General features: G+C 42.1%; 1 protein-coding gene across 1 annotated transcript in view; it reads right to left on the bottom strand.

The window, feature by feature from the left end:
- Positions 1–26,388, bottom strand: part of myo7aa (myosin VIIAa) — a 41,218-nt gene extending 14,830 nt beyond the window's left edge. The window contains 18 exon segments of the mRNA XM_026298487.1: positions 1,280–1,372; positions 1,944–2,102; positions 2,780–2,917; positions 9,083–9,189; positions 9,955–10,090; positions 10,182–10,392; positions 11,027–11,169; positions 11,532–11,651; positions 11,985–12,061; positions 12,668–12,752; positions 12,831–12,899; positions 13,011–13,124; positions 13,577–13,719; positions 14,278–14,399; positions 14,866–15,050; positions 16,419–16,571; positions 17,005–17,118; positions 26,371–26,388. Of these exon segments, the coding sequence (XP_026154272.1) occupies positions 1,280–1,372; positions 1,944–2,102; positions 2,780–2,917; positions 9,083–9,189; positions 9,955–10,090; positions 10,182–10,392; positions 11,027–11,169; positions 11,532–11,651; positions 11,985–12,061; positions 12,668–12,752; positions 12,831–12,899; positions 13,011–13,124; positions 13,577–13,719; positions 14,278–14,399; positions 14,866–15,050; positions 16,419–16,571; positions 17,005–17,118; positions 26,371–26,388 (2,187 nt within the window).

The raw sequence follows: 26,388 nt of genomic DNA, 5'->3' as shown, positions 1-26,388 counted from the left end.
CTGTCCTGCACAGAGATGTGTCTAATCAATGTAAAACAGAGAAAAGCATGTGATCTCCAATGATCCAGGTCCCACAGACTCACAGTCTGAGACAGTTTTACACACAGACCAGACTCATCAGCTGCAGCTGCTGCAAGATAACCCTCGATATCTCCAAAGGCAAGAGGGAAACTAGTCTGAACCTGGAGATATCCCACTGTTCACTTCACTGACCATTTCAATAACTGCACAAATACCAGTGAAACGATACACAGCACATGGTCTGTCAGTGATATACATATATATCTATGAAACAATTTGTCTCTAAAATAATACCTGTCTTTGTACTAACATTATCCTTTTCTATATTTATCTTTTCCATTAGAACTGCATAACTACATCAACCACAGAGACTTAAGCTTTTGGAAATAATTGGTCTGAGCTGTAAAAATCAACCTTATCCCTGAAAGCAAAGTGTTCAGACACACTGACCTCAGCTGGACTAGGCTAAATCACAGGTTTTCTTTCCTTTTTAACATTAATTTGTGCATTTCAGCCTTTATTTAAAGGGTGGCAGTACAGAGAAGAGAGCGACAGGGGGTGTGTACTATAACAAGACACCAAAACTTAAAGTTTACAGTGGAAACAAAACCAGCAGCAGGAAGACGATGTTTCAACAGGCGGCGTTTTACAGGAGTCCCACACTGTGAAAACAAGCTGCTGAGCCAAAACCATCACCACCTGATATTTTCATTGAACCTCAGGAAAAGGAAAGGACACTATCACTATGGCAACCCACTAACGCATGTATCTCATTAATGACCTTTGACCTCTGGACAACATCTGTCCCACCAGGCACGAAACTGAGACCGAGAGACACACACATATTTACACCTGCAGCGTACATTCCCAGTTATAAACACACACACACACACACACACACACACAGGGAAACCAAAACACACACTGTTTCCCATCTGAAGAACTGAACTGGAAAGTAACTTAATGGTCACTTCATTAGGTACACCTACCCACCTGTAGCAGCAAGTCAACATAAAAACATGCAGAAATGATTAAGAGTTCCAGGTGTTCAGTCCAAAACATCAGAATGGAGAAAAGTCCACACATCTCAGTCCAACAGAACAACATGTGGTAATCGATATTGACCCGTTCTGCAGACCGTATTCTCTGTTGTGACTCTGTTGCTTTGCCTATTAAATTTGCCATTCTTTAACCTGAGATTTGCCTCCAAGTGCATTTTGCCACGACATGAAGAATTTGCTAACCATCTTAAAGGTACCTTCAGGAAGATCTTAGTTTTTCCCATCTGCCAGTCGTCGTCTCTGCCGAGTACGGCCTCAGCGATCCTCTGACAGGTTCCCCTCAGGTCCTCCTGATGGGACAGAGGGCCGTGAACATGGTGTGTCTTATTCTGCTGACGTCTTAGCCATGCTAGCAGCTCTGTGAGGCCATACTTTAATGCTAACATTCACACGTTAACATTATTTACTAAACTGTCTCAGTGAAACATCTGCTCATTTAATTTTCTTAAAATAAGAAGTGTAACAGGGAAAAATACATGTGAGCAAAAGAATCATAGACACACACACACACACACACACACACACCTCATGTAGAACTGGTTGAATACAAAGAATAGCTCATATTAAGCAATGGTGGCTTTAAATTATTTTTGTAACTGGAATATAATAAAAGACACTTTAACCAAATGTTTAAATTGTATTTAATGATATAAGAAATGCTGCAGCTGAACACAATCCTGTTTTAGTCCTAAGCGTGCTAATGATGAGAACTAACTTTAAATCTGTCAGAGCTGAGGTGATTTTATAAAGACATCTCTTGTTTCCTCACAGTGTAGGATGTCACATCTTACATGTTATGGTTTTGTTTTCTTATTTAAGTATTGTGTTGTAAATACATTATGTGGAGCAGCTGCACTGTACCTGTTTGTATGCCGGTTTGACTCCAGGCATGAGCACTCGGTACCGGTCCACAAACTCTACGAAGGTGTAGCGGATTGGATATCCTGCCCGGCGGATACGAATGGTCTCCATCATTCCTGAGTACCTCAGCTGACGCACACACAGCTCCCTGTCAAACAGCTACACACACAAACACAAGGACGAAATGTGTGAGCATCAGGTTGGATTGTTGCTTCTCTTTACATCCTCAGCTGATGAATAATCTGTAAAGCTTAAACGGCTGTCAGGTCAACAACAGCATAATGCTCCACTGCTTCTTCACTGAAAGAAAAAAACAACATTTCACAATAACAACAAATATATGAAGCTAAATGTGCGGAGCAGATCGACTCACAACCCCTAAGATTTATCTTGTGACCATTTTAGAGTCCTGACCTCTAGGTTGGGAACCACAGGATTGAACTACCTGTACGTGAAGCAATTAAAACCACCTCAAGAAGCTGCAACAGTAAAATGCAGCAGACGCATTCATCTTTCACTTAACAACCATAACATCATGTGTAACAGCATATGTACCAGCAGAGACATTTTAATGTAAATACCTACTTATGTATTAAGTTGCTAAGACTTCTGTACTTATATGTAAAGAGGGTTTAACGGGGCTTTTACCTGCTCTGCTCTGAAGTATTTTTAGTTTCATATACTTTTACTTAAGGTGCAAATCTTCAGCTTGTTTTCCAACTAACTCTAACCCTACTACTGGTAATCAAATGGCTTTACCCTCTATTGCACCACATGTCAATGAAATCCCTAAAAAGCAAAGTTATTCTATTCCCACCCAGAGTGCAGATACTCACCATAGGTTTCTTGTATTCGTTGGGTTTGATGCAGCGAACGAAGAAAGGCTGACAAACACTCAGAGTCCTCATCAGCAGCTCCAGAGACCTCTTAAACTGGCTGCTCAGGGTGGGCGAACGCTTCCTGGTCTCTGCCCCCTAAACACACACCGAGTGAAGCAGCACAGAAAGTGTCAGGGTCAGAAACAATGAGGACTCTCTCTTCTCTTCCTGAGCTCTGACAGCTTTTCCTCTCTCCCATCTCTAAATATAAAAAGTCTCTTTCTGGCTGACGCTGCAAGTTCAGAGCTGAAAACAGATCAGACGTGAGGACAGAACACGAGGATGTTGGTGCAGTTTTTAGTGGGTTAAACGATTAGTCAGTCAGCAGAAAACAAATATTTGTGAAGCAAAATGATAAACTCTTGCTGGTTGGTGCCTCTCAAACGTGTAGATATGATAATTGATTTTACTTAGACAATAAACCGACGACCTCTGGGCTCTTTGGAGAGCTGGTAAAATAAATAAATTAAATACACTCTTGGTCTGTGGGAAACAGTACAGGCATTTTTTTATAATGTTATTACACTTTCTGGACTGATGTATTCAGAAAATAATGAGTACTAGTAGTAGCTTTATTTTAAACTGTTAATTTGACATATTTGACCATCTTCATTTAAAATAGCTTTTACTCAAATAAAAGCACAAATTTAACAAACTCAAAAGACTTCTTTACAAGTTAAAGACCTGCATCTATAATCATATAGATTTAAAAGTATATTTGTCTTTCAGCAAATTGTACTAAAAGTACTCAAAGTAAAAGTACTCACACTGTAGTAAAATGACAGTGACAGACATAGTTCCTATCTGACAGTGTCAATGTTTTAATACAGAAACAGTGTGTACGCAGTATTTAATTGTTGAAGGTCCTTGACAGGAAGCTAGTTTAGTCTAGTGGTTCCCAATGTAAAGCTCAGGGCCCACTAAAGGGTCAGGAGACAGACCTGTGGGGCCATAAGATAATTAACATGAGAGGAAACAAGAAACAACAAAGTCATGCACAGATTTCTATTTGTATAATAAAGTTTACTCTAATCTTTCATATTTTGGGGGAAATTCTGGATAATTTATCTACTTTGACTCTCAAACCAAGTGCGGACAGTTCATAGATCTTCTTTTCCTTTCGGCTGGTCCCTTCAGGGGTCGCCACAGCAAATCATCTGCCTCCATTTAACCCTATCCCCTTTGGTCTTCCTCTAGGCCTCCTTCCTGGCAGCTCTAACCTCAGCATCCTTTTACCAATGTATCACTGTCCCTCCTCTGAACATGTCCAAACCATCTCAATCTGGCTTCCCTGGCTTTTTCTCCAAAACATCTAACATGAGCTGTCCCTCTGATGTCCTCATTCCTGATCCTATCCATCCTCGTCACTCCCAGAGAGAACCTCAACATCTTCAGCTCTGCTACCTCCAGCTCTGCCTCCTGTCTTTGTCTCAGTGCCACTGTCTCTAAACCAGACAACATTGCTGGGCTCACCACTGTCTTGTCCCCCTTTCCTTTCATTCTTGCTGACACTCTTTTGTCACACATCACACCTGACACTTTCCTCCACCCGTTCCAACCTGCTTGCACACGTCTCTTCACTTCTTTTCCACACTCTCCGTTGCTCTGGACTGTTGACCCTAGGTACTTAAAATCCTCCACCTTCTTCACCTCTACTCCCTGTAACCTCACCGTTCTACTTGAGTCCCTCTCATTTACACACATGTACTCTGTTTTACTGCAGCTGACCTTCATTCCTCTCCTTTCCAGAGCAAACCTCCACCTCTCTAGATTTTGCTCCACCTGCTCCCTGCTCTCACTACAGATGACAATGTCATCTGCAAACATCATGGTCCACGGAGATTCCTGTCTAACCTCATCTGTCAGCCTGTCCATCACCACAGCAAACAAGAAGGGGCTCAAAGCCGATCCTTGGTGCAGTCCCACCTCCACCTTGAACTCCTCTGTCACCCCTACAGCACACCTCACCACTGTCTTACAGCTCTCATACATGTCCTGCACCACTCGAACATACTTCTCTGCCACTCCAGACTTCCTCATACAAAACCACAGCTCCTCTCTCGGCACCTTGTCATACGCTTTTTCCAAATCTACAAAGACACAATGCAGCTCCTTCTGGCCTTCTCTGTACTTCTCCATCAGCATTCTCAAAGCAAATATTGCATCTGTGGTTCTCTTTCTTGGCATGAAACCATACTGCTGCTCACAAATGCTCACTTCTGACCTCAGCCTAGCCTCCACTACTCTTTCCCCCAACTTCATTGTGTGACTCATCAGCTTTATTCCTCTGTAGTTTCCACAACTCTGCACGTCTCCCTTGTTCTTAAAGATGGGCACCAGTACACCAGTATACTCCTCCATTCCTCAGGCATCCTCTCACTCTCCAAGATCTTGTTAAGTAGCCCAGTCAGAAACTCTACTGCCACCTCTCCTAAACACTTCCATACCTCCACAGGTATGTCATCAGGACCAACTGCCTTTCCACTCTTCATCCTCTTCAACGCCTTCCTCACTTCATCCTTACTGGTCTTTGCTACTTCCTGCTCCACAACAGTCACCTCTTCTACTCTGTGCTCTCTAACATTTTCCTCATTCATCAACTCTTCAAAGTATTCCTTCCATCTTTCCATCACACTTGGCACCTGTCAACACATTTCCATCCCTGTCCTTGATCACCCTAACCTGCTGCACATCCTTCCCATCTCTGCCTCTCTGCCTCGCCAACCTGTACAAATCCACCTCTCCCTCCGTAGAGTCCAACCTATCATACAAATCCTCATATGCCCTTTGTTTGGCCTTTGCCACCTCTACCTTCACTTTACGCTGCATCTCCCTGTACTCCTGTCTGTTCTCTTCCACCCTCTGTGTCCCACTTCTTCTTAACTAACCTTTTCCTCTTAACACACTCCTGGCCTTCCTCATTCCACCACCACCAAGTCTCCTTATCTGCTTTCCTCTTTCCAGATAACACACCAAGTACCCTCCTACCTGTCTCCCTGATCACTTTAGCTGTAGCTGTCCAGTCATCTGGAAGAACCTCCTGACCTCCCAGAGCCTGATTCTGCTCCTCTCTGAAAGCCACACAACACTCTTCCTTTTTCAACTTCCACCACTTGGTCCTCTGCTCTGCCCTTGTCCTCTTCATCTTCCTCACCACCAGAGTCATCCTACACACCACCATCCTATGCTGTCTGGCTACACTCTCCCCAGCCACTACTTTGAAGTCACTGGTCTCTTTCAGGTTGAAATGTCTGCACAAGATGTAATCAACTTGTGTACTCCTGCCTCCACTCTTATATGTCGCCCTATGCTCCTCCCTTTTCTGGAAAAACGTGTTCACTACAGCCATTTCCATCCTTTTTGCGAAGTCTACCACTAGATATACACATCCTGACCAAAGTCTTGTCGCCTATCCAAGTTGTAGGAACTAATTCGGTCAGACAGATACAATATTTGAGTCATTGCCGAGACGTATGGATGCAGTCCTCCAAGCTCATGGGAGTCATACACAATATTCTTTTTCCACTGCACCATGACTTTATGTTCTGTACTGTACATTATTTCTGTTAAGTGACAAGACTTTTGTCTTTTGTCAAGACTTTCAGTGTTTGTCACAGGTGACATTCAAATCTGTGACTGGTTGAATCCTTTAAAGATGTGACAAGACTTTTGTCTAAGCAAAGTGTGACCTTTCTGTCTTAATTAAATAATTAAAAATCACGGCATGATAAGATTTTATTTTGGTAAAATAAGCGTAATATAGAGGCCTTTGCCTTCCATATAAGCCACTTCTGATTCCAAATGATCAACTAGAAGTCAAGTTATTATTTGTTGTTACTACAACTTGGATAGGCGACAAGACTTTTGTCAGGGTGTGTACATCTGAAACATGAGGAGATCCAAAACCAGCACTAGAGAGAAGCAAAACTTTATACTTAACACTTTTTAATGCAAGGCCTCTTTAAGCTATTCTGGAAACTGGACCTGTCAAATCTAATTCAGTAAAATCTACAATTTTTCCACTGAAAAGCACTAAATAATTTTGTTTAATCAGGCTAATTCAAACCTCACAATTGTGTTTATGTTCAGCACGTGAGTCCAAAAACCATCACGGTAGTGCTAGCCAAGCTGTTAGCCTAGCCTAGCTTCGTGCTGTTAGCCTAGCCAGCACAAACAGTAGAAATGGTAAAAACAGCTAGCCTAACGTTAGTTCTATCAAAGCTAAAGTGGTAACATCATGTATGTTCGTGTTTAAAATGCTCAGAAACAGAAAACGAGACATTTTGTCTGAGGCCCAGTTAACTTCAGGCCGCTAACGTTTGCTAACGCTAATCCTGTCTAAGGTGTTACGGCGTGTTGTGTTACCTGTTAAATTTTGTGACCAGGTCAGCGTTTTGCTCAGCATGACCACAAACCATCAACTCTGTGATCATCAACATAATCCCTTTTTGTCAAAACTGGATTTTATTATCAAGGACTACTTAAACCTGACTGTAGCTCGGCGGTGACACATTTTGCAACAAGCTAACTAGTTATCAAACAGTATTTTACCCGCTGATAGAGATTTTTGTTATTTTGACACTGATGGAAAATTAAAAAGGAAAATTGTGGATTGTGGATTTATACAGTGTAATTTCTAATGTGGTTTATGAATGTATATTTTCGCTAGATGTCTAAGCTAACCATCAAACATGGGGATTACTATTATTACTTTTGTTGTTAATATTACTCAACGCGGTGTGTTGAGATCTGACCTAGTGATGTGTATTTTGAGTTTATAACGCAGCTTCCATCATGAGCTGTGCAGTTTACTTTCAGTAAACTATAATAACAAATTACCTGTTGGTTTGAGGACACCTGTGTGTACTTGCACCTTTCAACTCACACATTATCTGCACTTCAGAAATTCTAATTTAATGTTACAGCCCCGGGAAAAAAGAGGATAAAAGCCCAATCTGGCAACACCGCAATCTGCATCGTGTAATACATTCAAACTGTTCCCCTGTTTGTCTTTCTCCATACATTTATTTTGAAGATTTCACAGGAAGCGTGTGTATTTTATTGTTTCAGGCTTTGCACCGACTTCCTGTTGACTCCAGTGTTTACTGCCCTCTGGCGGTGACGGTGATAACAACTACACGAAAATTCATCAATGCTATTAATAATCGCTAATATTAATAAATATAACCAGTTAATATCAGCGTGACAGACACTAACACGAGTTAGTGAGTAACAGGAGTATTAGTGAAACATGTATTAACGATGAGTTGTTTTAAATAGTGTGGATATTAAATAATGAGTCTTCACTACCCTCTAGTGGTCGCAATGAGGAACTACAGCTACTTATACGTCAAGTTAGACATGATGACAACGTTAACAGTTCGGGTCAATGCTTTCACAATAAACCCGTGATCCACCATCTGTAATTAAGAGAAGTAAACTGAGTGTAGGGCTTAGACTACTATGTAGTCTTAAGAGTCGTGATTAACTTCATTAAAGCGGTTTAAGCAGGCAACACAAACACAAGTGGCATTTTCACTTGGTCAAAGATATTTCTGTAGATAAAGAGGCACCTTTGCATCATTGAAAATATAAGTAATGGGCTGTGATTTTGTTGCTGGGAAGAAAAACAGATGGATCTGGTGTGTATATGAATTTTATCAGAAATAATCCACTGGCCTCATACCATTACAGATGAAGGACAAGGAGTTGTATTCTGATTGCACTGACAAGAAGAAACACGAGGATGAAGGTGTGAGGAAATGAACAGGTGGAGCTGGTGTAGTGGTTTTGGTTCTGATGGTGTTCGGAGTCACTGGGATGTGTTTTTCAGATTTACCTTGATAATGCTCCCAGGTAGACCTACTGAACTACCACACAGAAACTGCCCAGAAGCAGCACACACACACACACACGCAAGTAAACACACACAAACAGGAGGAAGACAGAGAAGAAGGTAATGTTAGCTTTGAGCTGGACATTACTGAGGAACATGCGAGTAAAGGCAAGAGAAGAAGAAAAGATTGGACAGGTGGTTTGTCTGTTCATCCTCAGACAAACTGTGACCTCTTCCTATTATGATTTACTGACTGTTACTACTTGAACTACTTGGGTGATTCATGACAACACTGCTGTATTTATGTAATCAGTCATTTCTTGGATGTTCAGATTTTACAAGGTTCAACTTTTTTTGTTTATTATGACCAGAATACGTGTGTGTTTGTTTGTGTGTGTGTGTGTGTGTGTGTTTGTGTGTGCTACCATTGCAACGTCAGCCTGGAAGATCTGTTTGATGAACTTGTTCTTGGAGGAGTGAACCAGCTGGATGATATCACCATATAAAGTGTCTCTGTTCTTCTCCAGGAAGCCTGCAGGACACACACACACACACACACACACACACACAATTGGTGACCAACATGCAGCTCAGCACAACAATGAATCTCACACCCGAAACACTATCTTTGTTTCAAACTTTGAAACACGAATGAGGTGGCATCACAACAGAGATCATTGTTTACTGTGAAACAGCATGAAGCAGATTATATTACAACAGAAGGAATGTGCTGTCTTACAGAATATGTCACAGAGGTTCATCAGACATGAGAAAATATTCTTTAACAGACTTTCTTTGGCGGCTTTTGATCAGAGTGCACAAACTAAAATTATAGTAATTAATATATTACATATACACATATATACATATTTACTAAACACACATGTTCATCACATGTTCATCACCCATCACAGCCCGTCTTTCCTGCAGCACCCTCTGAACGTAGCAAAGTGGAAGGAACAGTGACACCCTCCTGAGGTGGGCTGTGGACCAGTGTTTCACTGCTGTTTTCAGCAGAATGGAATAAATGTCTAGCTTACGGTGACGTTTGGTTTAGACCAGGCTTTACATCTGCTAAGTGGAGTATGGATTTAAGTGAGAAACCTTGATGAATTTAGAAAGTTGTGGTCACTGACTGCATTTTGTGTCAAAGCAATGAAAAGTGATCTCAGAAAGGAGAAACCTGTTAGTTGTTAAAACATCTGTCTGTATATGCACGTGCAGAAATAAAGGGGAATTTTAATTTGAAATCTGTGCGTCTGTAAATTCTGTCTGGTGTGTGTGAAGTGGCTCTGACCTCTGGTTTCGTAGTAAACCACCCCAGCAAAGTGCTGGATGCCAAACTGCGTCTCGTAGTTGTTCTTTGGGGGGATGTAGTTGGTGTTGAGTTTGTGCTGGAAGTTGAGCTTGTTGAGCATGGTGCTGTCGGTGCCCTGCAGGAGACACAAGCACAGTCTGTTTACTTAACGCTCGGCCCCAAACCCTAAACCTGCAATAACTGATCCACCACCCGAGCGCACACACCTTGGGGAACTTGCTCTCCTCGTCGATGAGCGAGATGATGTTCATGGGTTTGATGGCGATCATGTCCAGAGCGTCCTGGTTGTCCGTGAACTCGATGTGCTGCCAGTTGATGTGCTCCAGGTTGTACTCCTCCTGCTCCAGCTTGAAGACGTGGCGGACGAAGAACTGCTGCAGGTTCTCGTTGGCGAAGTTGATGCACAGCTGCTCGAAGCTGCAGGAAGGAGGCGAGAAACAGAACAGGTCGATTCCTGGCTGCTCAGACCTCCTTTTATTCTGACAGCAGGAAGTGCAGATGGTTTATTTCCAACTCAGTGCAAAGTTTCACACACCAGGTTCCAATGCAGGGAACCCCAAAGAGTTCAGTATTAAAGAGACTAAAAACATATCACCGAACCAACAATTTGTGATATAACTGAAGAAACTGTTGAATAGGTTTGCTTTCCAAAATAAGAGCCTCAAAAGATGACAGCCGTTTACAACAGAATCCATGATTTTATTTCTTTTTATTCATTTCTACTAAACTAAACGTTTCAACATACAAACTATGAGCTGCTGCTGCAACACACAGCAAACTAGCTGAGCTGATCAATGCAAATTCATTATTAATTAATTTTATTAATTTGCACCACAGATCCTCTTCACCTGTGGCTGTGATGTCGTCATTTCATATGTCCTCCTAAAATATGTTCCCTTATAATAGGCTGTGTGTAGTTTTTTTATTTACTCACTGTGGTCAGAAAACAAACAAACCAAAATAAAACAAAAAAAACTGCAGTTAAGAGAAAAAGCTGGAAATGAGACAGACTGGCTGAGCTGCAAGGTGTGTGTGAGTGTGTGTGTTGTACCTGTTGACGGTGAAATTCTCGAAGCCAAAGATGTCCAACAGTCCGATGGAGCGTCTCAGAGCTTTGGGCTGTGAGGACGGGGGTTTGTAAATGGCTGCATTGATCTTCTCCACAATCCACACAAACAAACGGCCATAAATACCCTGAATGCACACACACACACACACACACACACACACACACACACACACACACACACGATGATGTGATCCACATTCCCACCAATACAGGTGGAGACAAGCCTTCAACAGAAGCAGCAGCACAGCAGTAAACATGTTGAATGTAAACAACAGGAGTAAAAACACATAAACGCTTGTTGTTTGAGTAAAATGCATTGAAGACATTTGTCAGAGCTCAGAGACACATTTGACTGGAAGTGAACAGAACTGGCCTCCTGTACTGGATGAATCCACAGTGCAGCTCTCACGTTTACAGCCACGACAGACTGATGAGAGCATTAACAAACAAATCACTGCAGGACACGTTGGATCACGAAGTGTTGCACCTTAACGAAAGCGTCCCGTACGTCCAGGGCCTGCTCCATGCTGAGGGGGGTGGAGACGGTCTCTCCTCTGGTGATCAGAGTCCTGCTGGTCAGACAGTTCATCAGGTCCTTCCCGTCCACCTGGACACACAAGGTTCACACACAAAGGTCAAACAGGCATCAGACAGTGTCTTATAGAGAAACAACATCACTGTCAGAGTGTATCTGCTGAGTCAGAGCTTCTGAAGAGACGCTTTAATAAATGAAATGAATCAGTGGGGAGAGAAAAACTGAACAGTCCTGGTTTGATTTAAGTTGGACACAATATTTGTTTATTTGGCCCCTCGTGTACAACCAGCTGCAGTAGCTCTAACACATGCTTTTTATGGTTTAATATGATATTATGGATTTAGAATCGTGTGTGTGTGTGTGTGTGCGTGTGTGTGTGTGTGTGTGTGTGTGTGTGTGTGTCACCTCCAGCAGCGTAGCAGCAGTGCTGAGGTGAGGGCTGCGCACAACCTCGCAGGCATCCAGGTTGTCATAGGTACGAGCTGCAGGGTCAAAGGTCGATGGCGTAAATTAAACATATAAATGCAAAGATGCAAACTTGTTATTGGAAGCTGGTTAAAAAACGTCACAGATTGTCGAGTGACAACGTTACAAGTGAAAACAAAAACTCAGGTTGTGCCGATAATTATGGCAACATCATAAAACTATAAACGCTTTGTAAAGGTCTGTAACCCTCTGCCTATCACATTTAGTTCCCTTCATAGATACCTGACAGATACTTGTTCTCAGAGCTGAGCCTTATCACCTTGTCTTTGTCTTTTGTTCCATTTATTTAATTTTCACAGACATAAATGAAACACAACACAATGTTGCTTCTCATGGATCCTCAGAGAAGACGTGGCAAAGATGCAAAATATGAATAATCTTAAGTAAAAATAAAGATTCAATAGCTTTTTTAATGTGAACCATGAAGTTTGTGTGTGTGCAGGAATTTATTTCAGGCTCCTTACTGCCCCAACAAGCCTGAGAGGTCAAACTCAGGGCAAAGAACAGGTACAGAATGAACTGAAACCAGCCTGGAAGTCACAACTGAGAGAACAAAGGCTCTGGAGAGAAGCTGCTGCAGACAGACCAGCTCTGTGTTTTACCTTCATACCGCAGGTTTCCCAGGTGTAAAATCGCAGCCAGCAGTTTAGAAATCTCCCAGTTCTCCCTGTCCGTGAACATCAGCACCTGCAGGGGGAGCAGAGCAAACCTGTGAGTCCTGTTCACTTCCTGTCCTGAAACCAGTGAAGGGCCGGAGACCAGTACCTTCATGGCAGAGCGGATGTTAGAGTACTCCTTCATGTCGTCACGGCCGTCACACACTGTACAGTTACCCTGCACAGGAGCACAGGGGTGGATGGGAAATGGAGTCAGTTTGGTGACAACTTATTATGTGTCAGTTACAGGCTGATACTGTCAGGCTGATTCTGACAGGCTGATACTCACTATGGTCAGGTAGGTGTAGTCAGTGGCTTTACTCAGCCCCAGTTTCTTCTTCTCGTCTGTGCTCATTCCCTTCAACATGCAGTAGAAGACGTGGTAGTTTCGCTCATCATGGGCCTGGACAGAGAAAAATAAATCTATTATTAGAAACATCATTATATCAAAGAAAACAATAAAATAAGAACTTACTGAACCCTGGGATAAATTCCCATGTTACAGCAGCACAGAGGCATCCAGAGAGGCAAAGAAACATAAAAAGACTGCAAAAAAGGCATTAAAGAACAGTGATGAGAAGAATAAAAGTAATAAAATAAAGTGTAAAACACAGTAGTTAATGTTATGTTACTATTACATCCATGTATTTGCTTTTAATTATTCTATATTTGAAACATTTTTATTTGTATGTAGTCATATCTGCTGATGCTGTCTAAGAAAAACAACAATCTTTTATAACATAAAACAGAAAAATAAGCTTGAAAAAGTTGGTTAATGTAAGAGGCGATGAAACAAATCAAAGGTTTGCAGAAACAGGTTGTCACAGCCCTGGAGCAGGTGGACAGGCATCGTACCTGTCGACAGACTCGGGACTTCTCCAGCAGGTATTGCTCTATCTTGGCTCCCTCTATGGCTCCTCTCTTGTTGAAGTGGATGTCGATGTATTTCCCAAAGCGAGACGAGTTGTCATTGCGGATTGTTTTCGCGTTGCCAAAGGCTGGAACAGAATCAAGTGAAACCGGTGACAATGACCAGACATCAGGACACACTGGAGGTTCAAACCTCTGCCCAGGTGGAGAAGTGTGATGTCCCAGTGTTGCTTTATTGGGAAACTGACACAGTGCACCTGAAAATAAACTGAATGCACATTTAAACATCGTGTCCCAGAGTTTAATGTACTGTTTAGCGTAGGGTACTGTTATTGTAAAGAGTTTTTAAAAGGGCCATTGGATTAGACAGAGCAGAGCCACAAAAACTGATATAAAGATGCTAATCAGGAAAAATAAAATGCCTTTTCATGGCAGTTAGGGTGATATATAAACTAAATATAAGAATTATATGTTAAATTAAGTATTTTAACTGAGAAGATTGGAACTGTAATGTTATAACAGAAGATAAAGTAAAATTCCACAGTAAACATTAGTACATCACCTGTGTGTGTATGTGCGTGTGTGCGTGCGTGCGTGCGTGCGTGCGTGCGTGTGTGTGTGTGTGTGTGTGTGTGTGTGTGTGCGTGCGTGTGCGTGTGTGTGCGTGTGCGTGTGTGTGATGCTACCTTCCAGTATGGGGTTGGCCTCCAGAACCTGCTGCTCTATCCAGGAGTGTTGACCACTGATGGCTGCCAGGAACTGCAGGATCAGTTTAGTGCTTTCTGTTTTCCCTGCTCCAGACTCACCACTAATACACGCACACACACAGACACACGCACACACACACACACACACACACACACACGCACACACACACACACACACACACAGGACCTACATGTTTACAGAGGTCTATGACAAGCGGCCAGACTACCTGCTGCAGCAGAGGCCAGTCATAACCTGCTAAGAGTCAGTTTGTGAACGTGTCCAGTCTACATTCACAACCTGCATCACCAACATCTGGCGGCTGTTCATAATCCTTGTACAGTTTGAAGACACAATCTGCTTCTACAGTTGATGCTTTTCTTCAGGCTTCTCCCCCAAAACAACTTCAGCACGAGCCACTGATGATTTTTCATAAACTGAAGTGTCTGACAGATTTAAAGTGTGACTGATGGTGTTGATGAAAAGTTCACCCATTTCATAAAAGCACAAATGTCTGCATCATGATACATCCAGCATTTCTTTAACCTGCCGCCTGAGCTCTGTCCTACCTGATGATGCAGCACTGGTCACGGTTGTTCCTCTGCATGTTGAAGTAACAGTTGTCAGCGATGGCAAAGATGTGCGGCGGCATTTCCCCAATCTTCTTGTTGGTGTAGAGGCGGATCTGGTCAGCCGTGTAGATGGGCAGCAGCTGGTAAGGGTTGACGGCCACCAGGATGGAGCCTGTGTACGTCTGCACACAGACCAGGACAACGTACGGATTTACAGACTTTTAAGGCTGATGTGATGCTGATTTTTCAGACTGAAGCTGCTGTTTCAGCAGTTTCAAGGCAACAGTCTGTAAGATTTACTGGGCAGCAGAAACATTCAGATCCTTTAGGAAAAAATACTGTAGTCACAAATGATGTATCCATTCACAATCTAATGAAGGAACATCAGCAAAATGAAAGTAACAAAAACTACAAACTTTTTAATTTTTATAAAAAGTGTTTTATCTGTAAAAACATATAATGTTAACTGACTTCTAGAACCCGTACTTTGCAGAGCAGTGTGATTTCTAAGCTTGTTTGGTGTTAAAATTGTAAAAATGTTAAAATTCTTACGTCTTAAACGGCTAAAAAAGGATTTAAAATGGCCTTCACTTAGTGTAGATACTGAGTATAATTTCCATCAGCACTCACTGTGCAGGGAAGTTGATGTGACAAAAAACTAAAAATAATAAATGGAAATTGTTTTTTCACCTGATTCTCAGACTGAGATTTGCCAACATTGTTATGTGCAGTTTATTATTTAAATTATTGTAAATCAAATGCATGTTGCCCACACTACTGTTTGGGGATGGGACTGGGCGAGCGGCAGGTGGAGAAGGGATGAGGTGACATGAGATCAGATGTTGAGGGGCGACAAAAAGAACTGATCAGTGGTCCCCATGGGAGAACAGGCGGCAATGTTGGAAACAGATGCAGTGAACCAGTCCCATAAAACATTCTGACCCATCCTGCAGAAAATGATGTTTCATCTTCTCCCCTCCAGGAACAACATTTAGTTTAGACGTCTACTCTGTGTCTTAGAGTACGCCACACTCAGGATAACAGGCACTTAGCACAAAAAGGAGACGCAAAAGTTGTGCAGAGCAAAATAAAATAAAAGAAGTTTCATTCCAGTGACATGTCCATCATCATTTTTCCTAACATACATGCAGTTAACATGAGCAGCTGAACAGAAAATCTAGTTTTGTTGCAGTTTTGAGGACATGCAGGTGTTTGCATTACAAAAACAGTATGAGGTGCGCAGACTCATGCCTGACATGCAGGAGCTGCCTTACCCTGCCCCCACAGTTTGTCTCCAGAGGAAACAGAAGAAGAAGAAGGTGTGGAAAAAGAGAGAATGAAGCAGGAAGTTCAGCAGAAGCCTGAGGTTGGATTTGTTACTGACACAGGACAAAATATGCAGAAGTGTAGGTGTGATGGTCATAACACACCTGAAGGGATATTCAGGTAGTATATATATGTGACTTCCACCTTGTTAACTTGTCATCTGTACAACAACATGTCACTGCAGACACACTGTAATCATGATGCATTAATACAAGAACACTCACATATATGAGTTTTTCTCTGTATCTGATGAGCAGGTTGCGGAGAATCCCAGCTTCATTGAGGTCTCCCAGGCGGATCATGTCCTCCACACCGTGGATGGAGGTGGGATGCATTGGCTTGATGTTGGTGGCGTTCTGGGGGGAGATCCAGTGCTCCTGGGGGGAGAGGAGAAGTTACTTCAGCTGCTGGAGCTTTAGGACTCTCCTGATCCCAAACGGCAAATAGCACAACTAAACAGTTTTATCTTTCCAAAATTAACTTGGACTCTCATTGGGAAAAGTCATTTCTAGACTCCCACTGTGAGGGCACATGATTGAATTAAAACATGTGACTTCAAGACCATAATCTTGACAGAGGGAACAAGTCTGGACCAGACTCAAGCCGCAGAGTCAGAACCTTTAATTGTTTCACTCCAACACAAATTTACAAGATGAGCACGAGTCGGTTCTGCTACACTGATGGTACACTCCAGGCCAAAGACGAGTCTAGTTCTCACAGCATCAAATTAGCATCTGCTCACTGCTATGGTGGAGACACTTGGTTAGATTCACAGCAGCTGAAGAAAACATCAAGATACTCTGTGCTTACGTTTCCCTCATCATCCACCACCTGGATCTGTCCTGAGTCACAGAGTTTGACCACCGCACCGATCGGCACCTCAAACTCCCGACCACTCTTCAAGTCCAACCACACGTAGTCGCCCTGTAAAGGAAGCAAGAATTAGAACCCAAACCCGGACAGAGATTGGGATCAGAATCATAAAGAATCCGAATCAGCATCAGAGACAGAACAAAACCTTTAAATCAGAGTCTGAATCAGAACCCAGAGGGAGCCTTGATTGCAGCGTCTCCATGAATGTGCATTTGGAGTTTCTATTTTTAAAACAATCAGACCCATGATTAGAATCCATTTCCACACTGCACCAGGATAAATCCAGTCTGAGGGATCAGATTAGGGGTTAAATTAGGCCTCATATCACCCATCTCCACTTGATTTCTCTCAGTACATTCACTGACGCTCAGCAGTGTCAGTAAATTCATTCTAGCATTTAAATAAATAAATGGTGCAGTCTGAAAATGGTACGATGAACCCTGGATGATCCCTTCACTGGAAAAACAAACAACAAACGTGTACCAGGAATCTGTCGAGGTGGATGGGGAGGACGTCTAACAGGCAGTCGTCATGTAGGAGACGCAGGAGAGGAAGGATGGTTAGTACAGGTGGATGAATGTCATGAGCAGGTATCGACAAATCAGAGCCATGTCAAGAAATATTTCTATCAGCAGCACAGCTACCACTGGTCCCAGTATGATTTTCTCCTGTATTACCATTACATTCAGGTCACACATTAGTGCGGCTGTTCAGAAGGTTTTCCCAGAATCCTCAGACTCATCTGAACATCAGGAGGAAAGAGTATGTTCTTGAGAAAATAAGTGACATCTGGAAACGTCTCCATTGATGTTATTTTATATTGTGTAAGATTTTTGTATAAAATATGAAGTTTTTCTTGTGTTGTACAAAAACAATATGTTGTTACAGTCACTACTTAGGAACAGATTTAAAACCCTTTGTATTGTGCAGAGGATGTAGTGACATCGGTGAGAACAACAATAAAACATCTCCATGTGATCACAGCTAACACCAACATTTACACCTGTGTTTAATCAGAGCCAAACACAAACACAGTTTTCTCCACAGATTTGCAGATTTCTGGAAACTGTGTGTTTAGAAGCTACAGATCATCAGAGCAGACGTTTGTTGTGCTGCAGTTCTGTGGATGTTTTGATTCAGATTTTCACATGAAGCTCTGGGACACCACTTGGACAACAATATATAAAGTCAGACTCACCTTTAGACTCTTTTGACTGGATTATTATTTTACACTGACATTATATCACATGATGTATTGGCGCATTTTTTCCTTTCATTCTTTGTGTCTGTCAAAACAACAATATACTATGTTAAATAATGATGTTGCATTTATGGGAGCAGGTCTCTTCAGTTACAGTGAGATGAAATATGATCGGAGGAGGTCCAGGTTAAATAACACACAGGACATGAAGACAAACATTTTATCTCTCAGTGTACCATCATGACGTAAAATAAACCACTCACATTACAACGGTCTCCTCCAGGAAGGTGGACAACATCAAGCTAAATCCTGGTTTATTAAACCAAATCAAATTAAAATTTTTTGATTTTTTGTTTATATAGCACAACACAAGTTGACCAAAGTGCTTTGCTTTGTAAAAGATAAATATGAACAAAATAAATTATGTGCCAGAGCTGGGAGCCAGACTGAAAAATGAGTTTTTAATTGAGATTCTTAGGTAATTGAATTTGAAGGGGTAAACAATATATATAACCTAAGAGCCACTACTGCAAAATCCCAGTCCCCCCATCTCATCCAGTCCTAAGTACTTTTAAAAGCTGCTCATTGGAAATCCCCAGAAGTCTGTCTGGTTGATAGAGTTTAAGGAGTTGAGTCAAATAAGAATGGGCTGCAATTACAGTACATCCTTACATACTGTGTTCAGGGTGTCACAAAGATGTTTTTAGTAACACACACACACACACACACACACACACAGGTTCACACAAACACACACACAGGTTCACACAAACACACACACACAGGTTCACACACACACACACACACAGGTTCACACACACACACACACACACACACACACACACACACACACACCCTCACACAAACACAGGTTCACACAAACACACACACACAGGTTCACACACACACACACACACAGGTTCACACACACACACACACACAGGTTCACACACACACACACACACGCACACACAGGTTCACACAAACACAGGTTCACACAAACACACACACGCACACACAGGTTCACACAAACACACACACACACAGGTTCACACAAACACACAGGTTCACACAAACACTGTTTTCAGACATACAATTATAACTCTTGACTCAAAGCAGATTCAAGAAAACAACATCCTTGTGATTCATGTGTAATTAACTAAGAACATCTCTCTCTCTATCTTACACACACACACACACACACACACACACACACACACACACACACACACACACACACACACACACACACACACACACACACACACACACACACACACACACACACACACACACTGACCGGCAGCAGCGTGCTGTGCTTCATCACAGTGTTGACATTGCGAATCAGCACCCATTTGGCCTGATCCTTCTCATAAAGTTCCACATAATCCCGACGCTTGTACATCTTCACGTGCACAGTGCAAACTCACACACACTCTGACAGTGACATCCAGTGGCAGGAGTCCTCTGTTTCACACAAAAATGGAAAAATACCCACAAGGTGTGTAAATGAATGTGTTTTTACACCCATGAGTGGGTCATTTCCTGTAGTTCGCATAAAATATCAAACTAAGACTCTGATTGGTCCACAGGGAAACACATAGCTGTCAGAAAAAAGAGAAATGTTTAAAATCTTCAACAGATTCGGTTGGTCACAGGTTCAGTGCCCATGGACAATGGTCACGTCACCACTGGCATCACCTAAAAAAGCTGAAATGCCCTTTAAACAGCGACACACGTTAAAAAACATCCTGGTTTCACAGCTGAAGTCACATTTCTCTGTTTAGTCCTCGTCCACTTTAACCTGAACAGACAGCAGCCAACCCTTTGGGACGATCCTCCTGCGCTCTCTCTGTCATACTGTGTTCACCTACAGCCTCCCCTGTCGCCCATGGCAACAAAGTGCCACTTCCTCCTCAGGTGAGTCTGCGGTGTTGGATTTCTGTACAGGTAAATACACAAGTATAAAAACACACCAGTCCTTACTATGATTGCTGTCTATGATTGCTAACTATGACTTAATACTTCACAATATGGTCAAAACAGTTAAGGAAGAAGTGAGAAATGAATGAATGAAACGGTTATTGAGCCGTTCCTGATGAACTGCTAATTAAGGCTCATTATAAAACAGTGTTTTACTATGAGTACTACAGCTTTTACTATAAATACCACCACTATTTCTTCTATTCTGCTATTTCTTATTTAACAAATTCTAATTATTCAATTCAATTCAATTCAATTTTATTTGTATAGCGCCAAATCACAATACAAATCATCTCAAGGCACTTTACAAAAACTAAAACTAAAAACCCAACAATTCCCTTATGAGCAAGCACTTGGCGACAGTGGATTATACAGAATTCTACAACAGAAAGTCTAATAATGAGGAACTATTAAAGGCAAAACATGAGGAATCAAGAGGAATCAGTGTTTCCTCAACGTGGTCATTTTGTCTTGATGTCTGATTATTTTGAAGTTAATTCAACCTTCAGTTCAACCAGTCAGCTGCTCTGACCTGGTATAAATAAACTACTGGGCTGTTATCATTCACTCACCTACAAGCTGCAGCTGCACATTAACTGATTACAACAACGTCCTGAACCACATTATGTCAGTGAGACTGGCTGATAATCACCATTGAATGGAGTGACGACAGTCTAATCAGCTCTCAGAGTGGGGATAGGATAGGCTGGTGTGAAAACAGTGGACTTCAAATTCTTAATGAAGTTCATTTTCATTAACTCAGAGTGAATTATTTGACAAAGATTAACCCACAACAGTTTCTTTGACTAGGAATAACAGCGGCTGTGTGTGTGTGTGTGTGTGTGTGTGTGTGTGTGTGATGGCTGTTTGAGTGTGTGTTACATATATATGTCAGTTTAATTAAGTAAATACTGTGTCTGGCAAACTGAGCTGGCTGAACATTACACCTGAGCACCTGGCAGACACCCACAGCCTCGGACAGAGCAGAGGAGCGAGCGGGACCAACAGAAACCTAGTCCTTAATTATTTAACACACTGGATCTGTTCAGTGTCTGTTTTCTGTGTTTCTGCCTCCAACATCCATTCATCTCTGCATTTCTGCTCATTTCTGATCTGACAGGTGGGTCTTCCTGTACTGAACTGAGATGAGCTGGTATCCAATCAGCAAAAGACGACAACACTGAGATCTGCTGTTGATTCTGGTAGTTACAGCACCACAGACTAAACTAAAGTGTGTGACCTGGTTTGGCCTCGGAAAAGCTTTTAGCTGTGAGTGTCTGCCATCACATCATCGGCCTCACGCTGACAGTCTCACTGGCTGTTACTGAAGTCATTTAAACATCAATAAAGCCCCCAGGTCAACAAACCAGATACTGCAGCAAATAGAGACAGCCATGGGGTAATTCATGACCCACTGACTGAGTCCAGTCAAGTGTTTTATCCACCACACCGAGCCACAACAGTGTTACACCAAAATCCTCTTCTTCACTTCTGCTTCTGATAACATCAGCTCTATGTTTGTGTGTTTTAAAATAAAACACCATATTTATGACGTTATAAGTCTTCCAAGTACCACCAGGCAGGGACGGATCATTGGAAACTGGGCCCCTGGACACAGACAGTGAGAGGCCCCTGCAGCTCCTACATTTGTAGATGCAACCATGTGATTTGTTGCCAGTTTGAGTTTTCTTGTAGTTTTGTGCCAATTCTGACTCATTTTGCATCTACACTATTCGTAGTCATTCTGCATCCATATTTATTGTGTGTTTTTTTATTTTGGTTGTGATTTTGTAGTGTTTGGGGTTGTTTTTAGTGGTTTTGTTAATTTGCAAATTTTGCATTCAATTTTTTTCTTTGCATCCATCCATCCATCATCCATCCCCCCTTATTCCTAACTAGGGTCACAGGGATCTGCTGGAGCCTATCCCAGCTCTCTTTCGGTGAAAGGCAGGGGTCCACCCTGGACAGGTCACCAGTCCATCACGGGGCTTTTTCTCTGTATTTTGTTATCTAGAGGCTTTCCAATGTAAAGGTTAGCAGCCCCTTCACTGTTCTCCTCTAGGGCCCCTTGATCCCTTGGGCCCCTGGCCCTGTGCCTGGTAGGCCCAGTCAGTAATCCATGTCACCAGGCAAAGGCAGTTTTCAGCTACAGCTGTTTACCGAGCACACAGGGCTGCAGGTTTTGGGGAAACAATCATACATGATATCTTTTATGCAGAGAGTCAAGCAGCGGACAGTGAGTTCTCATCTCCATAATTTCTCCTTCAAATAATCTGTTTCAAACATTTTAATGACTACTGACAGCTCAAGGGTATTTCTGCTGGAAATACTGAAACTGAACTACTGAAACTCTGAAAAATGAAGAGAAAATATTGAGCTTTTACTAAACCATGAAAAACGAACTAAAAATGCTGCAGTTTTCAGTGTATGTGCTGCACAGTAGCTACTGCCCCAGTGGAAGTGTAGACACAGACTGTGCTGTGGACAAAGATGACTGAGGCGAACCTCAGGGCTGGTGTGGTGTTACTACAGCAGCACAGCGCTGATGTAATGTCCACACTCCCTGTGTCCTCAGCGTCTCTTTCTTCAGGTAAATAATTCAGGCCAGACATGAACTAGGTATTCGTTTACAGCTGGAGCGGTAACAAAGCTCACAGAGACCGTCAGGGAGCCCCGTGGTTTAGGGTTAACGCGCTGACCACGAATCATGATGTCCCCTGTTCGAATCTGACTGGGAACAACATCTTCCCTGTTTATCACTGTAATTTTCTGTCCTCACTATCTTATTAATGCACAGCACATTCCCCAAAGATCCTTAAAGAAGAGTTAACTCCTCCACAGAACAACAACATTCATGTTCAAAATGATAATCTGTGAAAATACATTGATTTTTAATCGTCTGGTAAAGTGTTGTTGTGGCTCTGTGGGTCAGCTCTTATTAAAAAACCTGTTTTCATTGCTTCTTCCAAACAAACAGTAAACATGAACTGTATTGCTGCCTGTTCGTGGAGAGTTAAATGTTGGCAGCCCTGTGAATTACAAGCTGGTAACTGAATAACAAGTATTCAATAACTCGCAGCAGCTGAATATAAATTATTAAAACACTGAGTAACTGGCTCCGGCTACAGTGGTCCTGCACTAACTGGTCACAGTGTCATCCCAATACTGATGTCATACACTTTTCCTAATGTCCAAAGCAGGTTGGCGTCCCCTTTGATTCATGTTAAAGGCTTCCAGCAAAATTAAATCCAGTATTCATGGTTTTCTGTTTTAGCCTCCCCAGTTCATCACTGCGTACTGGGTTTGTAGTGCTTTTTTTGCTGGAAGCTGCTGCCTATCAATATAAACATATTAATCATAGCTGCTCTAAATATATTATAATTCTATATTCTCCAGATTATTACGTTTTTGTGCACAGAAGATCATTTTAGGACTTTGTTACAGATGCAAATGGATAGGCTCCAGCAGATCCCTGTGACCCTGGTTAAGGAATAAGCGGGTATAGAAAATGAATGGATGGATGGATGGATGGATGGATGGATGGATGGATGGATGGATGGATGGATGGATGGATGCAAATGGATTTGGGTGAAGTACTCACATGCTTTACATCCCACCACTGTTTCTAAGTGTGATTTAAGGCTCACTCCAACTCAAACTACAGCTTTGTAGTATGAAGTTACCATCAGCGTGTACTATAGGTAATAAAATCTCTCTCCATGCTGTGTACAGTAGGTGGACACACTGCAGGCTGCACGTTATCAGGCAGGCTCTGCCCTCTGCTGGTGTTCACGTTATTTTCTGCAGCGGCGTGTTCCCAAACAGTTTGTTCCAATGAGACTGAAACACTGAAGGATCATCGAGACCAAACGCTGGAAACTCAGACTCATCCAACAACATTAGAGTTAGGGGCGTTTGAAGCCAGGGTGGCACAAAGCACTGTGATTTATGAAGGTACTGCAGCTCATTTGCATTTAGATTGATCCATTAGACAAGTCAAAAGTCACAGGGTGAGATATAGTGACAGGCTAACTCAGCTGGCATTAAACTCATCCATAAAACCACAGACAGACTGGCTCCCTTTTCTGCTTCAGTGAACAACTTAACATTTGTCTCTGCTCCGCCTCCACACACACTGAAAAAGACCAACACCAGCAGACAAGAGGAACTGGTCAGTAATGGGGAAAGTACTGAGTATCTACAGTCTGCACAGCTTCTCTCTGCAGGTAGAGGCTCAGGTAGGACTCTGCCCTCTGCTGTCTAACATTGTACCACCAGCAGCTATGAAAGTGAAGTACAAGTACCTCAGAAAGGTGCCTGAGTGCAGTACATGAGCATATTTGATGACAGAACAATTTGTGAAACACAGCCTGTGTTCGTCCTTGTCCTTTATGGCTGACTGATTTTTCACTTCTCTTGTGCAGGAGTGAACACATGAGAGAGCTGCTGCATGAATGAATGAATGAATACTGGGTCTCCACAACTAAACAACACAGAGAAACAACAAAACAAGCTTCCAGTGACACTAAAACCGAAAAGTACAGTAAACACATAAAGTGTCTCATAATGGGATCATGTTTTTTTTCATTGTTTTTATGTACATTTACAGATGGATGCATAGAGATAAAGCTGAGAGTTTGAACTAAATGATTCAATTGGCACTGCATTTCTGTAAAATATGAATAAAAATATAAAGTAAAAGTTGTTTGGACATAGGATAAGGTTAACATGCAAATATCTTTTCTGTGGAGTTTATTAATGCATCACTTTAATCCAATTTATTTATTTGTAGTAAATAAATGTATTAGAATTAAACACTACAAAGTGTTTGTTTACTCTGGTGGCACACTGCAGACTCCATAGCATTCTGGATAAAACAACATAAAGGTTGTGGGACTCCTACAAAGGGAGATTGTGTATGTGACAATAACTCAGACTTTAATTTCGAAACTTCTGACTTACTGAGACCAGAACCTTCCAGACAACTTAGTTTTCCTTATTAACCAAACAGACTCACAGCCTCTGGGTTCAGGACTCATCAGTTTGCTGGAACATGACACATGACTGAACAAAAACAACACAATAGCCACTAAAGGAATCAGTGCACACAGTTATGACCTGGACTCAGTAAAACTGAATCGTGATGCAAGAGTCCTACAAGAGGGTCCCACAGTACTGTCCAGCTTCTCTCTGTTTGTTTTTGCATATGGGAAAGTCACACTGGGTCCTAAAACCTTAACATCACACAGACATAGCAAAGGTTCACTCTGCAAATATCAGCCACTGAGACACAGGTACAGGTGTTTGTGGGCTCAAACATCTAATCACAACCTGTAAATTACAGTTTAAAGTCATAAAGTCTTCGTAAAAACATTTTTTCTCCAACTGAAATCAGGTCAGAGTCTCTGGTGTTCAGAAACATCTGTCCTCTGATGTGACTTTACCTGGATGAGGACGGTGGATCTGTAGCTGAGACGGCGGACATTCGCGTCCCAGCCCTCCTGTGGCCAATCAGATTCATTCCTGCTTGTTGTCATGGTTACCATGCGCAAACTAACTAAGACGAAGACTTCCTTTTTGTTTACTGTGTCAACTGGTTGATATTGTCAAAGTGCTGGTCTCCTGAATACACAGGCGTTATTTATTTAGAAGAAAAATCCAGACACATCCCAAAATACATAAAAAAAGACTCAAAATCAGCTCAAAATCTCCTACGTCAGTGGTAAAAAAGAAAAATCCAAAACTGTAATGTAAAAAACAAAAACTAACTTTTAAATGAGTCACAAAGGTTTAGCAATCACAAAATCATCAGAAGCAAAAGCAGGAAAAGTTTTGCTTTTCTCTGCTCAGGAGATGAAAATGTTCTGCTGTTGGTCTCAGCAGAGGGTTGATCTGTGTGTGTGTGTGTGTGTTTTACTGTTTTATTGGCTAGACCCATTTGGGCCTCCACAGCTGTCAGAGCTGATTAGTTGATCAGAAAGGCTGACAAGTTCAGCAACGCATTCACTGAGCATCAAAAAGGCCGACACTGAAGCCAGAGCACACACAATACACACAGTGTGTTTTGTGATTACACACTACCAGTGTGTGTGTGTGTGTGTGTGTGTGTGTGTGTTTACCTGCTGTAGAATAACCAT

Source organism: Mastacembelus armatus, chromosome 13 (genome assembly GCF_900324485.2).
Source record: "Mastacembelus armatus chromosome 13, fMasArm1.2, whole genome shotgun sequence".
Taxonomy (NCBI): domain Eukaryota; kingdom Metazoa; phylum Chordata; class Actinopteri; order Synbranchiformes; family Mastacembelidae; genus Mastacembelus; species Mastacembelus armatus.
The sequence above is the reverse complement of the archived record's forward strand: the minus strand, read 5'-3'. Positions and strand labels throughout refer to the sequence as shown.